Source organism: Aureococcus anophagefferens (assembly GCF_000186865.1).
Source record: "Aureococcus anophagefferens unplaced genomic scaffold AURANscaffold_3, whole genome shotgun sequence".
In the NCBI taxonomy this organism is placed as follows: domain Eukaryota; class Pelagophyceae; order Pelagomonadales; family Pelagomonadaceae; genus Aureococcus; species Aureococcus anophagefferens.
Genome location: NW_008705563.1, coordinates 2,288,286 through 2,303,523, shown reverse-complemented (window position 1 = coordinate 2,303,523; position 15,238 = coordinate 2,288,286). Strand labels below are relative to the sequence as shown.

Genomic DNA, 15,238 nt, shown 5'->3' with positions numbered 1-15,238 from the left:
CCCCGCGGCCCCGTTTGTTCGGGCGCCCGCGGCGCCGTTTGTTCGTGCGGCTCGGGCGTCTCGGCCGCGCGGAGCGCGGCCTCGGTCGCGGACCCGCTCGGCGGCTCGCGCCGCGGCGGCTCCGCCGCGGCCGCGGCCGGTGCCGGCGCCGGCGCCGCGCCCCGGGGCCCCAAGTCCGGCGCGGCGTCGCGGACGGCCCCGTTCAGGGCCCGGAGCCACGCGTCGCGCTCGTCCCACGACGCCGCGCGGAGGCGGCGCGCGTGCGTCGTCGCGCCCCGGTTGTCGAGCTGGAACTCGAGCGCGAGGCCCTGGGCGTCCGTCGCGGCGACGGCCTCGGCGCGCGCGAAGTTGGCGAGGTCCAGGAGCCCCAGCGCGGCGCCGCCCGCGCCGCCGTCCGCGGCCGCGGCCTGCTCGGACGCGTAGTAGCGGAGCGACGACCCGTCGAGGACGAAGTAGCGGCGCTTCCAGGACGCGCGGCCCAGGGCCGACGTGCCGCCGCCGCGCTTCATGAGCCAGCCGTGCTTCGAACTGCGGTCCTCCGCTACTTCGAGGTCCCGCGCGGCGGGCGACTGCGGCGGGCTCGCGGGCGACAGCACGGGCGGCGGGTGCGCGTCGAAGAAGGCCTGGACGCCCGCGCGGGACGACGCGGGCGACGCCGGCGCGCGCGCCGGCGCCGGCGCCGGCGGCGGCGCCGGCGCCGCGCTCCGCCGCGACGACGACGCGGCCGACGGCGGCGACGGCGGCGGCGGCGGCGGCGGCGCGTCGCCGGCCTCCGAGGGCGCGTCGCCCTCGACGGCGGGCATGGCCGCCTGGCTCTGGCCGATGGCGGCCTCGAGGGCGCCGAGCCAGGCGCGCTGCTCCGCGTACGTCGCCGCGCGGAGCAGCCGGTCGTTGTCGCCGGAGACCTGTGTGGAAACCAACCACTGGTTTGGGGGGTCCTGACCAAACTTGAGAATTCTCTAGCTCGGTCACATCGAAGCCGATTCGGCTGATTTTTGGACGGATCGATCGCTCTCGTCGAGTTCTCGAAGCCCAGCCGAAGAACTTGTGTCAAAACATTCGAATACGCTCAGATTGAAGTCGGGTTGAAGATTTGGTTTCCACACAGCCGGAGACGGACGAGAGGTCGAGGTCGAAGTGGCCGTCGTCGCCCCGCGGCGCGACCCGCGAGAAGCCGCTCAGGTCCCAGGACCCGACGAGGTTCGCGGCCTTGGCGACGTCGTCGCTGTAGTAGCGCAGGCTCGGCGTCGGCTCCGTCGATAATTGGAAAAACCGCCGCTTCCACGTCTTCCGGCCGAGCGCGGACGTGCCCGCGCCGCGCTTGAGGAGCCAGCCCGTCTGCTGGCTCGTCTCCCGCTCGCGCGCGCGGGCCTCGAGGCGCGCGGCGACCTCGTTGGCCAGCGACTCGACGTCCGACGCGTCGTCCGCGCGCGACGGCTCGCGCGCGGGCGAGTCCGCGCCGCGCGGCGCGTCGCCGCCCTCGTCCGCGCCGCCCGGCGCGTCGACGAAGGCGTCGAGGTCGTCGAGGCCGTCGTCGGCCGGCGCCTCCGCGGCGCGCGCCGCGTGCGGCAGGAAGAGCGGCGCCGCGGCCGGCGCCTCGTCGCCCTCGGGCAGGAAGACGTCGCTCAAAAACGACGCGCCCGCGTCGCTGCCCGTCGCCGTGGCGTCGTCGAAGAAGGGGTCCTCGAGGAGCGCGCCCCCCGGCGCCGGGGCCTCGACTTCCGGGGCCTCGACGACGGGCGGCGGCGGCGCGGGCGTCGGCGTCCTCGGCAGCCGCGCGGCGCGGCAGCACGCGCCGAGGGCCTCCGCGAAGTCCCGCCCCCAGTCGTCGCGCGCGGGCGCCTCGAGCTCGAGGACGAGGGGCGGCGCGCCCGGCGCGTCGGCGACGAGCACCTGGCAGGCGACCTTGGCCGCGCCGCCGGGGCTCCGCGGGCTCCGGGGGCTCGAGGGCTCGTCGCGGACGCGGACGTCCGACACGTCGCGGAGCGGCACGCTCTTCGCCTGTGTTGAAAATCACATCTTCAACCCGACTTCAATGAGTGGCGTCTGTCGTGCTTCGAGACATCGACGAGAGCCATCGATTCGTCCAAACATCAGCCGAATCGACGTCGATGTGACCGAGCTCGAGAGTTCTGAAGTTTGGTCGGGATGACCCGGCTCGCCGTTTGATTTCGGCGCGCGCTTCGCGAGCGTCGCGTCGCGCGCCTTGCTCCAGCAGAGGTGCCGGAGGTCGTGGCTCAGGAAGACGTGGCGCGCGGACCAGCGGCGGTCCGTGCCCCAGCGCTTGTGCACCGCGGCGCCGCGCGCGAGCCGGAGCGCCGATGCGCCGTCGACGCCCGCGGCGCGCGCCGCGGCCGCGCAGATGGCCCCCGCGATGGCCGCGAGGGCCGCGGCGTCGGGCGACGTCCGCGCCGCGTCCTCGAGCCAGGCGCGCGACGCCGCGGGCGCCGCGGCGAAGCGCTGCTCCGTGTCGCCGGGCCGCGCGGCGCGGAGCTCGTCGCGGCGCGCGAGGCCCGCGACGAGGGCCCGCCCGCGGCGGCGCAGGAACGTGAGCACGATGGGCCCGTCGGCCTCGGCGTTTCGGAGCAGCCGCTCCAGGGCCGCCTCGTCGTCCGCGGTGAAGGCCTCGCCGCCGACGGCGACGAGCTCGTCGGTCGGCAGGAGCCGCGACCCGCGGGCCCGCGACAGCGCGACCGTGGGCGCGGCCCCTCCGCCGCGGGGCACGAAGACGAAGCCGCAGGCGCCCAGGGCCTCGGCGGCCGTGTCGAAGGTCACGCTCACCTCGTCGCCGCCGCCGCCGCCGTCAAAACCCTCGTCGCCGCCGCCGCCGCCCTTGCGCGACGCGTTCCGCCGCAGCACCTGCCAGAGGCGGCCGCTCGTCGATCGCTTCTTCTCGCTGCTCTTGCCGCCGGCCATGCTCGCCGGCCCGAGCGTCGGGCTCCGGCGGCGCGGTGCGACGCCGCACTACTGTTCCTACTCTCGCGGCTGGAAGAGACCGGCGCAGCCCGCGGGCGCTAGATTTCGACTGCAAGTTTACCTAGGTAGTTTGAAGACGATGTGTGATTATGGGCGGCCTTGTGTTGGTATCAGTCACAGTCGCGAGTGGCATCTCAAAGACGCGGCCGATGAGTTCGACGTCGGTGAGGACGTCGTCTACCTGAACTGCGCGGGGCGCAGCCCCATGCCGCGCTCCGTGCAGGAGGCCGGCGAACAGGCGGTCGGTCTCAAGCGGCGGCCCTGGCTTTTTGAAGACAGCGACGCTCAAGCGAACGAGGTGCGCGCGCTCGCGTCGCGGCTCGTCGGCGGCGCGAAGCCCGAGGACGTCGCGCTGTGCCCGTCGACGTCGTTCGCGTTCACGGCGCTCGCGCGCTGCGTCGCGCCGCGCGTCGAGGAGGGCTCCCACGTCGTCGTGCTCGAGGATGAGATGTCCAGCAGCGTCCTGCCGCTCCAGGAGCTCGCGGCGGCGCGCGGCGCGAAGGTCTTCGTCGCGCCGCGGCCGCGGGACGGCGACTGGACCCCGGCGCTGCTCCGGGGCGACGGCGGCTGGCGCTGGGACAAGGTCGCCGTGCTCTCGCTGCCGCGGGCGCACTGGATCGACGGGTCCGTCGTCGACCTGTCCGCGATCGCCGACGAGGTCGACAGGGAGCGGACGCGGCGGGGCGACGACAGCGGCCCGCCGTTCCTGGCGGTCGACGCGACGCAGTCGCTCGGCGCCTCGGCGCTCGCCGTCCCCGCGGCGCGGGTCGACTTCGTCGCCGCGTCGGTGCACAAGTGGCTCCTGGGACCCTACGGCTGCAGCCTCTTCTACGTGCATCCGAGGCACCACCGATCGTACGCGCTCGTGCGCGACGAGCACGCGCTCCAGGGGGGCGCGTCCGACGCGGTGCTCCGCTTCCACCCGATGCGTTGTAGCGCGGCGGGAAGCGCGGTGCCCTACGACGCGCCGCTCGCCGGCGGCGCGCGCTGCTTCGACGGCGGCGGAAGGCCGAACCCCGTGATCCTGCCCATGGTCCGCGCGGGGCTGGAGCTCGTGCTCGCCTGGGAGGTGTCGAACATCGACGCGAGGCTCCGGGAACTGACCGGGCCGCACGTCCGGCGGCTCGGGGAGCGATTCGACGTGCCGCGATGCCGCGCTTCGGGCCTCGTCGGCGTCCGGCCCCGGGGCCTGGCGCGTTCCGAGGCCGACGCCTGGGCCGACGCCGCGGCGGCGGCGCTCAAGCATCGGGCGCCGCCGATCCTCGTCACGGGCCGCTTCGGCGCCGTCCGCGTCGGCGCGCACCTCTACAACTCGGACGACGACCTCGAGGCCTTCGTCGACGCGCTCTTCGCGTTCGACGACGACTACTACGTCCGCCGCGGCTACGGCCGCCCCGCGAAGCCCGCCACGAAAAAGCGCCCGCGCGACGCCGACGCCGACTCGGGGGTCGCCTCCTCCCGCCCCTAAAGCATCGGGGGCGAAACCCAGAGTGGGTCGCGGGGTACCTCGGCGGACCGAGCTTAGAGCATGCACGCCGCGGTGGAGCATTCCACCGCGGAGCAGGCCGCGTAGACCGCGGACCGCTCGGGCCAGGGTCGCGTTCCGGTTCTGAAATTCACCGAGGAACGGGCTCCATAGGGCGATAAATCAAAGAATGTGGGGAAAATCAAATTTTTGTTGAATTTCAAGTTGAAGAAACGAAAAAATTTCTTACCTGGCAGGGGCCCCAAACACGTCTATATTTGGGTTTCGCAGTCCCGGTATTCAAGAAGCATCAAAGCCGGGTGATCCTCGTCTTTCGGCTCGCAATTTTGTTGAATTTTAAGGAAATTGGACCATGTCCCGTCCATTTTGCACGCGCGCGCGCGCGCGCGTTCGTTACGTAAAGAGTAAGTAATCCCGGCACATCGAATTAATCAAAGCCGCGGACAGAAGATTTCACCGAGGTCGGGGGGGCGATTTCAGGTCGCATCGCTACCCTGGCTCGGGCCGCGGCGCGTGGCGCTTCGGGAAGCCGAAGGCGGGCGGCGGCGCGCCGCCGTCCTCGTCGAAGGCGGCCTCGAGGTAGCCGCCGAGCGCGGGGCCCTTGGGCGCCGAGCGCGGCGACCCGGCGAGCGGCCTCCGCGCGTTCGCGCGGCCGTCGTCCGCCGCGGTCGTGTCGAGGCTCGAGAGCGACGTGCAGGACCACGACTCGGCGAGGGGCGCGCCGTCGTCGGGCCCCGCGCGGGAGCCGAGGTCCGAGCTCTCGAGGCCGCGGCGGCGGTGGACGCGGACGACGTGGTCGTAGAGGTCGTAGGGGGGCAGGTCGCCGCGCGTGACCTCGAGGACGCGCGCGTCGTCCGTCGCGTGGCGGTAGTAGAGCTGGCGCCGGAAGCGGGCCCCGTAAAAGTCGACGCGCGACGCCGCCGCCGAGCCGAGCGCGTCGCTGTAGGTCCAGCCGCGGTCGTCGCCCGCCCAGGGCGTGTTGCAGAGCGTCCAGTCCGCGACGAGGATGCCGCCGGGCCCGTCGCCCCGCGCCCAGGCCTCCGGGAGGGCGACGTCGGGCACGAGCACGGCGCCCGGCGCCGGCGCCGCCTCGAGCGACACGCCGAGCGGCGCCCAGGGCTCGTTCATGTGGAGCAGGGGGCCGAGGTAGGGCGCGGGCCGCTGCTCGTAGACGTAGAGCGCGTGCTGGTAGAGCGGCGGCGGCAGGTAGCCCGCGACGCGCTTCACCGCGCACGTGAGGCACGCGCCCGTCGGCGCCCCCGCCGCGTCGAGGAGCGGGAACTTGTCCACGAGGCAGCCCGCGGGCACGGCGGGCAGCACGGCGCGGCCGACGACGTTCCCCTCCTCGTCGCTCCCCTCGCCGCCCTCGTGGAGCGTGACGACGACGCGCGCGCCGCCGCCGGCCGCGTCGAGCAGCAGCCGCGCGCCGTCGAACGCGCAGGTCCCGGCGCGGGACGGGGCGCGCGGGGCCGTGCGCCCCACGCGCCGCGCGCTGTCGCCGTCGCCGGCCTCGGCGTAGGGGTCCGCGTAGGGGTACGCGTCGGCCTCGGAGCTTCGGCACCACGCGCGCACGTAGACGGCCGCCGGCGGCGCCGGGGCCGCCGCGGGCGCCCCGAAGAGCCAGGACGCCGCCGACGGCGCCTCGGCGGCGTCCGCCGGCGCGCGCCGCGGCCGATGGCCCGTGAGGAACATGGGCGTGAGGGCCACGGACGCCGGCGCGCCGGCGCCGGGCTCGGGGAACCGCTCCTGGAAGGACTTGTAGTTGCGCGGGTGCGCCAGCAGGTCCATCTGCTTCATGCCCAGCAAGGGCGGCAGGTCCACGTCCGAAAACCCGCTGTCCGCGGAGCAGGAGCGGTACCGCCCCACGGGGGACCACGCGGCCGCCATCTTACGAAGCGTGGAAAGACCTATGACACCTTTGGGGCAGCATAGCGGCTCAGTTAGCTTCAACGAGACACTTTTACGCGTCGCGCGCGCGCGCGGGGGCTTTCGAGCAGGGATATATTCGCCCTCGGTCACGCGTCGGCGCGGCGACGCTTCTTCTTCTTGCCTCCGGCCGCGGGCGCGGCGCGCGCGTCGCGGAGCGCGGGGAGCGCGGCGTGCGCGAGGTCGACGAGGAACGCGTGCGGGAGCGGCGCGTGCTCGAAGTCCTGGACGAGGCGGGCGAGCATCTCGGCCGCGGCGCCGCGGTCCTCGCGCGAGAGCGCCGGGAGCGCGCGGACGAGCACGGCCGCGAAGACGAGGAGGAGCGGCTCGCAGCGCCCGAGGCACGCGGTGCGCGCGTCGAGGTCCGCGGCGCCCAGCAGCTCGACGGCCGCGTCCCCGAGGACGCCGTCGAGGCCGTGGAGCACGCACGCCGCGAGCGCGCCGTCGTGCGCCGCGCCGAGGAGCCGGAGGAACGACGCCGCGAGCCCGGAAGCGAAGGACCCCGGCGCGGCCTCGACGCCGCGGCCCACGGACCGCGCGAGCTCGGCGACGCGCGGCGCCGACGCGGGCAGCTCCCGCGCGACGCGGGCCGTGGCGCGCAGGAACCGACCCATGAGCTCGGGCCGCGCCTCGAGCCGCGTCCGGCCGAGCACCTCGAGCTCGCGCACGAGCGCGTCGCCGCCGCTCGGCGGCGGAGCGGCCGCGAGGAGGACGTCCCCGGCCTTGGCCGCGCAGGCCGCGGCCACCGCGTCGCGGCCGGCCGCGGAAGCGCCGCGGCCGCTTCCGCCGCGGCCGGTCTCGGCGACGGTTCCGCCGCCGCGCGCCGCGTCTGAATCGCGCAAAACGGCCAGGGCCAGAGCGACTTTGATCGCGCGCTTCTCGGCGTCGGCGAGGACGCGCTCTTCCTTCGCCGGGGCGGCGGCGTCGTGCTCCTGGTCGGACAGCATTTGGTTTCTTTCACGAGTGACGAATTTGTCGAGTTCTCTCGAGCGATATCCCGGGCTTCGAGCGGCTCGTTTGAGTGTCAGGGGGCCGAGCGGTGAGTATTAGTCGTGGAATGAACAGGTTTGAGCAGGTTTGACCTGTTGTTGCGCGCCGGACGAGCGCCGGAGTACCAACAATTCTTTGCCACAAAACTTGCTTTTTTTTTTAAGCGAGTCTTTTTAGAGCATGGAGCGCGTCTTTGGCTCGACCGACTCACTGTCTCGGTGCCTAGAGTTCCTGCCAGATGCGTTTGAAGATGTTACCGCCGTGTCACGGTTCTTCCGATCCACGACGACGGCTTTGCTCGAGCGTTCGCTCGACTTCGTGCGTGACCATGGAGAGCATGTGCTCGACTCCATCGTGATCTCCGAGAGTGCCAGGGTGGAATGGGAGAAATCGGACGAGTACTACTACGAAAAGGACAGTAGCGGTGGATGTTATTTATTGGAGAACCGCACCGTACACCGCGAACTGCCGAAGGACGCGCTCGCCGCTTTCAAATACGCCTGGATCGTCGCGCCCGGGGAAGCTATGGCCCACGTCGTTCTGTGGAATTCAGAGATTGCCCGACACCGGTGGCTTTGGCTCGTGGAATGCGGACACCATAGCCCGAAGGATCGTCACGGCCGCGATCCCATGGAGCGCGTCGTCGCGAGCTTCGAGCGCCCATTTCGAACTGTCGCGGCATACATCGATGATTCGAAAGTATGCCTGGGTGTGTCCAGAGAAATGCTGGAGATGTTTGGGAACTGGTGGGTCAAATGCGGGATCGTGAATGAATGGGACGAAATTCTCCATCAAGGATTCATGGCACACGTCACGGGTATCTGGGCCGACGCGAGACTCGCGGTGAGCTTCCTCCTTGGGCCGGTTGACGTGATCATGCTCACTCTCGGCCGTGGGATTACCACGATGGCTGACTGCGATCACACAGTGCAAAGCTATTTAGAGTACTCCACATTTCGCAGCGAAGCCTTCAAACTGGCGTTCCGCCAGGCTTGGGAGGAGATCGATTCGTCAGTCTCCGAAACGCCATCTCCGACGGTAGCGGCAATTTCGCGCCGCGCAGTGCCGTGGGACCATTGTATCGCGCTCGATTACGCCCGCCGCGTCTCCTCGAACCCAATTTGAGGCGAAGACGACCACCCAGTACACCCCAGAGCATCGTCGAAATTTAAAAAAAGAGCGCGCCTCGCGGCCAGCATCACCGCACGACGTCGAGGATGTAGAGGGGCGTCGCGTCGTCGTCGCCGCCGTCGTCGTCCGGGGCCTCGACGGCCGCGTCGCCGTTCTCGGCCTTGGCGCGGTGCGCGAGGCGGTGGTGGAAGGCGTTGAGGTACTTGCCGTTGGCGTGGCGGATGACGGCGGCGGACGTGGACTTGGCGTGGGCCATGCGGACGACGAAGCGCGAGTTCGGCGCGGCGCCGTGCTTCGCGGCGTCGTCGACGGCGGCCGCGCGGAGCATCTCGAGGACGCGGAGGGTCGCCTGGCGCGTGGCGAGGGACTCGTCGAAGGGCCGGCAGCCGCGGAGGCGCACGGCGCACTCGTTGGCGAGGAAGGACCGGACCATCGCGTACGACAGGCGGCACGAGATGCGGTTCGGCGCGCACAGGATCGCGCCCTGGTGGCAGCCCAGCGACGCGACCTCGTCGACGTGGCAGCCCGACGCCGGGTACTCGGGCACGAGGGGCGCGTGGAACGTGATCGCCGGCAGGGGCTCGTAGGGGTAGATCGCGAGCACGCGGCGGAGCACGCCCTCGCACCGCGTCACGTCCATGGCCTGGTTGCCCGTCGAGTACCCAAAGGGGTCGATGTACTGCGTCGTGAAGATCTGGTTCCCGGGCACGGGGTCGAAGAGCAGCAGGTGGAGCCGCATGGTCCGCCGCGCGAGGCCCCGCGCCGCGCGCCGCTTCGCGAGCGCGGTGACCGTCGGCGGCGGCGGCGGCGGCGGCGGCGGCGGCGGCTCGCGCGTCGCCTCGGGGCCCGCCTTCTCCTCGGCGCCGGCGTCGCCGAAGGAGTCCGACCGCGCGGGCGCCGCCGCGGCGCCGCCGTTGGCGGCGTCGGCCGCCGCGCCGGCTTGTTCGTCGCCGTCGCGCCGCGGGAGGTTCGGCAGGTAGGCGACGGCCTGCTCGATGAGCGTCGCGATGCCCCGCTCCGACGCCGGCGACGCGTCGCCGTCGAGCGCGACGTCGCCGTCGAGGGGCTCCTTGGCCCACGCGGCCTCGGCGCGCTCCGCGGCGCGCGCGCGCGCGCCGGCCTCGGCCGCGAGGCGCGCGGCCTCGGCCTCCTGGACGGCCAAAGCCTCGCCGCCGACGAAGCGCTCGGGCTCGGCGCCTAAAATCTCCGCGACCGCGAGCGCCGCGACGGCGCCGCGGCTCAGGCCGACGACGTTGAGCTGCGTCGTCGGCTCGCCGAGCTCCGCGCGCACGGCCCGCACGCAGTCGGCGACGCACTCGCACTGGGCGCGCATGCCGTAGGCGAAGACGACGCCCGCGAGGCCGTGCTCGTGGCCGCAGCCGTTGAGCGCCATCTTGAACCGGAGCGGCCCGCGCTTCGCGGGCTCGGCGCGCGCCGCGAGCGCGACGGCGCCCGCGGCCGCCGGGCTCAGGCCCACGTCGACGCCGCGGTCGAGCTCGTGGAAGAGGCCGATCTGCGTCGTCCGCCGCTCGACGACGTTCGCCGTGCCCTCGAAGTAGGCCGTAAAGACGACGGCGGCCTCCTCGGGGCCCCAGGTGATCAGGTCGCCATCCTCCGGCGCCTCCTCGGGCCGCGACGACCCGACGCCCATGGCGCACCCGGACGCTCCGCGGCGCGCGGGATCCGGCGGGCAGGGCCGCGCCGCACCACCTGGCCGGAGACTGGGCCAAACGCTTGCCACACTTGGACAAGCGAGGCGTTGAGGAGATGTTGAAGTCAACATGCTGCTGTGAGCATCTCTCCTTCTGATCGCGGCTAGCGGGGCAGCCCGCCGCGTCGACCATGGGCGGCGGCGACGACGCCGAGGGCGGCGCGCTCGTGGCGAAGGCGGCGGTGGAGTCGCACATCGCCGCGGTCGTGCGCGAGGAGTCGACGCGCCTGCATCCGGCGCCGGCGTCGCCCGCGTCGCCGGACGCCGGCGCCAAGAAGAAGCTGGGGACGATCAAGGGCGTCTTCGTGCCGACGATGCAGAACATCCTGGGCGTCATCCTGTTCCTGCGCGTGCCCTTCATCGTCGGCCAGGCGGGCATCCTCGAGGGCCTCGCCATCGTCTGGCTCAGCTGCGCGACGACGCTGCTCACGTCGATATCGATGTCGGCGATCGCGACGAACGGCGTGCCCCGGGGCGGCGGCTGCTACACGATGATCAAGAACGCGCTCGGCGCCCAGTTCGGCGGCGTCACGGGCACGCTCCTCTTCCTCAGCAACACCTTCGGCGTCGCCATGCGCGCGCGCGGCGTCCCCGGCGCGCGGCGCGCGCTGGCCGACGCCCGCCGTCGCGGCCGCACGCCGCGCCGCGCAGGTACGTGCTCGGCTGCGTCGAGGTGCTCAAGGACTGCTTCCCGGCCGTCTTCGAGGGCGTCAACGACCGGCTCCTGGGCGTCGCCGTGCTCGCGTCGCTGTCGCTCATCGTCTTCGTGGGCGTCGAGTACATCGCGCGCTTCGCCGTCGTCTTCCTCGCGGGCGTCGTGCTCTCCGTGCTGAGCATCTGGGCGGGCGTCGTCACCGCGGCCGCGGGCCAGGACAAGCCGAACCAGGGCGTCGTCGGCTTCTCCGGGGCCCGCGTGCGGTCCAACTTCGGGTCGCGCTACACGCGGGCGCTAGGCATCAGCTGGGACCTGTGTGGAAATCAAATCTTCAACCCGACTTCAATGTGCGCGTATGCGACCGTTTCGACGCGAGGTTTTCTGCTGTGCTTCGAGAACTCGACGAGAGCAATCGATTCGTCCAAAAATCAGCCAAATCGACTTCGATTTGACCGAGCTAGAGAATTCTGAAGTTTGGCCCCGACGTCCCAGCTCACTGGTTGATTTCCACACAGGCTGGGACTTCAAGCAGTGCCTCGCGCTCTTCTTCCCAGCCGTCACGGACCCGCTCGCGGGGTCGAACCTCAGCGGCGACCTCGCGGACCCCCAGGGGTCCATCCCGCCGGGCACGCTCGCCGCCGTCGTCGCGACCATCGCCATCTTCACGGTCCAGGTCGTGCTCGTCGCCGGCGGCTCCTGCCGGCGCCGCGCGCTCGTCGACGACCCGTTCATCGTGAGCTCCATCGCGTGGCCGTCGGACAAGCTCGTCTGCGTCGGCGTGCTCCTGTCGACGCTCGGCGCGGGGCTCCAGTCCCTCGCCGGCGCGCCGCGCCTCCTCGCGGCCATCGGCCGCGACGGCCTCATCCCGCCGCTCGCGCGCTTCGCGCCCGCGTCGCCCGACGCCGAGCCGCGGCTCGCGCTCGCGCTCTGCGCGTGCCTGAGCTGCTGCTGCGTCATGCTCGGGTCCCTGGACGCCGTCGCGCCCTTCATCACGCTCTGGTTCCTCACGTGCTACGCGATCATCAACCTCGCGTGCGCGTACCTCGGCTACGAGCGCATCCCGTCCTTCCGGCCGACGTACCGCCGCTACGACTGGCGCCTGAGCCTCTTAGGCGTCGCCGTCTGCGGCTTCATGATGTTCTTCATCGCGCCCCTCTTCGCGCTCGGCGCCCTCGCCGTCGCCGCCGCGCTCTACAAGTACATCGAGACGCAGCCCGGCGCGGGCGCGGGCGACGTCGGCGACGACGGCGACGCCGTCGAGTTCGAGCTCGCGCCCCTCACGCCGGGCGGCGCGGACGCGCGGGACCCGACGGACTCGCAGCGCGCGCGCGCGGCGTCCGCCGAGGGCGTCGCGGACTGGCGCAGCGGCCTCCGCTTCAAGCGCGCGCGGAACGCGATGCTCGCGCGCGGCCGGCGTACGGGGCGCGCCGCGCGGCGCGTCTCCCCCCCCCCCCGCGGCGCCGACGCGACGGGGATCGCGGCGCGCCGGCGCCGCCGCGCGCGGGCCCCGGAGCGCCCCCGCCCCCCCCGCGCGCAGGCGCTCGAGGCGGGCGACATCCAGTTCAAGTACTGGCGGCCCTTCGTGCTCTTCCTCTGCAAGCTCGACCCCGTCGGCGACGTGTCCTACGTGCCCCAGGCGGGCATGATCAACATGATCGCCCAGCTCATGCGCCGGGGCAAGGGCCTCGCGCTCGTCAACGGCGTCGTGCCCGCGCCGCGCATCGACGCCGACGTCGTCGCGTGCGCGCAGCGCGCGCGCCGCAACCTCCGCGCGACGCTCCGGGAGCGGGGCGTCGAGGGCTTCGCCGACGTCGTCGTCGCGGCGAGCGTCGTCGAGGGCCAGCGGCGGCGTCCCGCGGCCGCGACGATTTCCGAGAGATTTCGAAAACGATGAAACACCGTCGCGCTGGTAGGCCAGCGGCTGCTCCTCCAGGCCAAGGGCCTCGGCCACTTCCGGCCCAACACGGTCGCCGTCGGCTGGCCCGACCGGCGCCGCGAGGGCGCCGGCTTCGACGCGGGCGGCTTCGCGTCCATCGTCGACGACGCCCACGCCGTGGGCAAGACCGTGCTCGTCTGCAGCGGCGCCGTCGACTACCCCGACGGCCGCGACGGCGCGCGGGTCCTCGACGGCGGCACGATCGACGTCTGGTGGGTCTTCGACCTCTTCCCCGCGGGCGGCCTGCTCCTCCTCCTGCCCTTCCTCCTCAAGAAGGACCGGGTCTGGGCCCGCTGCAAGATGCGCCTCATCGTCGTGTCGCCGCGGGGCGCGGACGAGGCGCGCCTCGAGGCCGCGGTGCGGGCCATGCTCCGCGCCGGCGGCGTCATCGCGGACGTCGTGCTCCTCGAGGTCGACGCGAAGGACGCGCCGCGCTACGCGCCGGGCCTCGACGCGCAGCACTCCCGCCGCGCCAAGGCGCCGGACGTGCGCGACTCCATCACCAAGTACGTCGGCGACGCGGCGCTCGGCGCCGCGGACGTGCGCGTCGACGACGGCGACGGCGGCGCGCCCGCCGCGGCGCCGTCCAAGCTCACGGGCCTCATCGCGGCCCACTCGGGGGGCGCCGAGCTCGTCGTCATCTCCCTCCCCAAGCGCCGGGCCAACGCGACGGCCGCCGCGTGGATGGACTCCGTCGACACCATGATCCGCGGCCTCCGCCGCGTCATCCTCGTCAAGGAGTCGGGCCAGGAGAAGGTCCAGTTCTTCCAGTGACCGGCCGCCCCGCAATTCGCAGCGCGATCCCGCGCGAGCCCCCGGGCCCCAACCCGCCTTAGAACTCGTGCGCCGGCGGGGGCGCGAGCGCGACCGGGCCCGCGCCCCGCCCCGGGCCGGCGCCGGCGGGGACCGGGCCCGCGGGCGCCCCGCCCCGGGTCGCGCCGCCGGCGCCGGCCCCGCGGTCGGTCTCGCCCTCGCCGCCGCCGTCGCCGAAGGTCTTCGCGAGCGCGACTTCGATGGCGGACTCCCACTCCCGCGCGTCGATCGTCTCCGACGCGACTTCGATGGTGTATTCGCAGTACGCCGACGACGCGAGCAATCTTCTTCGACGCGCGTCGCTGAGCGAGACGGATACGAGCTCGTCGTCGGCTCCAGCTAGCTCGGCAATCGCCGCGACGAACACAGCGTCGTGCTCCGACGCTTCGTCGCCGCTCATGCCCGAAAACGTCACCGTGACCCCGCCGACGACACCGTACGACTCGAGCGGTGGCTTCGAGGGCGCGAACGATGGAGCCTCGCTCGGCGTTAGAGTCGGTGCCGGCGTATACGAGACCTCGAATACGATGGCGTCGGAGAGCGACGGCACGTCTGCGCAGGTAAGCTGCAGCGTGTACTCGTTGACCTCCGCGTCGCCAGGAATCACCTGGACGTCTTTGCCATCGTTTTCGAGAGTCTCGGTGGAGACGACGCTTCCGTCCGTATGAGTGACTTCTACCGTCACCGTCGTGCAGATCGCCGCCCGCGGCAGGGCGAGGAGCGCAGCGACGGCGGCGGGGGAATTCATGGCCACAGAGCGCGCCCGGAAAACGCAGTGCGCGCGCGGAAAACGCTCGCCCGATTCGACCGCCGCGGCTACGCGGCGATGCCGGTCGGGGCTGCCATATCGATCGTCGCCTGGACAGCAAGGTAAGGAAAATCCGATATTCTTACATCAGCCTCCTTTGACACATCTTGAAAACCTTTCGAACGCCGCCGGGGGTGTGGATGACACTGTGGAGAGCCGAATTTCATACGCGATGCCAACGGCGGACGAGCTCGCGCTCGCCGGCACGGTGAAGCGGCGCGTGCTCTGCGACGAGCTCTGGCGCTGGGAGCCCTGCGGGTTCGGCCTGTCGGCGGTCGGCGTCGTCGCCGGCGGCGAGGTCGTGCCGTGGCCGGCGATCGAGGAGGCGCGGTCCTGGCGGGCCGCGGGCGCGGGCTGCGAGCCCGGGCCCTGCGGCTTCGACGTGGACCGCGTCGGCGGCGAGTCGGCGTCCTTCATCGCCGAGTCGGCCGTGGCCGCGGAGCGGTGGGTCGCCGCGGTCAACGCGCGGCGGCGCGGCGGCGCCGCGCCCGCGCTCGCGCCCCCCGGCGGCGCCGCGGCCCCCGCGGCGGCGCCCGCCGCGGCCCCCGCGCCCCTGCCGCCGCCGCCGCCGCCGACGCGGAGCGCGGGCGCGCTCGTCGCCGAGGCGCGGCGCGCGGTCGCGGCGCGCGGCGCGTCGCCGCGGCGGTCGCCGTCACCGCGGCCCGGCGCGTCGCCGCGCCGGTCGCCGTCGCCGCGGCCCGGCGCCGCCGCGGCGGGCGCGCGGTCGCCGTCGCCGGGGCCCGCGCCGGGGGCGCCGCCGCGGGGGCGGCCGGCCCGGCGCGAGCGGCCCGGCGGCGGCGGGCCGG

The 15,238-nt window shown here is 72.9% G+C and overlaps 3 protein-coding genes across 3 annotated transcripts; 2 read left to right on the top strand and 1 right to left on the bottom strand.

Annotated features, from left to right (window-relative positions):
• Positions 1 to 3,424: 3,424 nt before the first annotated feature.
• AURANDRAFT_61846 (hypothetical protein) lies at positions 3,425 to 4,444 on the top strand (the record flags this gene model as incomplete). The annotated part of the gene is made up of 1 exon (XM_009035658.1): positions 3,425 to 4,444. One exon carries the CDS (start codon positions 3,425 to 3,427, stop codon positions 4,442 to 4,444), a length of 1,020 nt encoding a protein of 339 aa, XP_009033906.1.
• A 507-nt stretch (positions 4,445 to 4,951) lies between these two features.
• AURANDRAFT_70927 (hypothetical protein) lies at positions 4,952 to 7,510 on the bottom strand (the record flags this gene model as incomplete). Its single annotated transcript, XM_009035529.1, has 2 exons — positions 4,952 to 6,369; positions 6,498 to 7,510. 2 exons carry the CDS (start codon positions 7,333 to 7,335, stop codon positions 4,952 to 4,954), a joined length of 2,256 nt encoding a protein of 751 aa, XP_009033777.1.
• Positions 7,511 to 10,351: 2,841 nt separating this feature from the next.
• On the top strand, positions 10,352 to 12,121 carry AURANDRAFT_52539 (hypothetical protein; the record flags this gene model as incomplete). Its single annotated transcript, XM_009035659.1, has 3 exons — positions 10,352 to 10,807; positions 10,903 to 11,191; positions 11,391 to 12,121. Coding segments are annotated over 3 exons (1,476 nt in total), but the record flags the coding sequence as incomplete, so codon positions are not given.
• Positions 12,122 to 15,238: the final 3,117 nt, after the last annotated feature.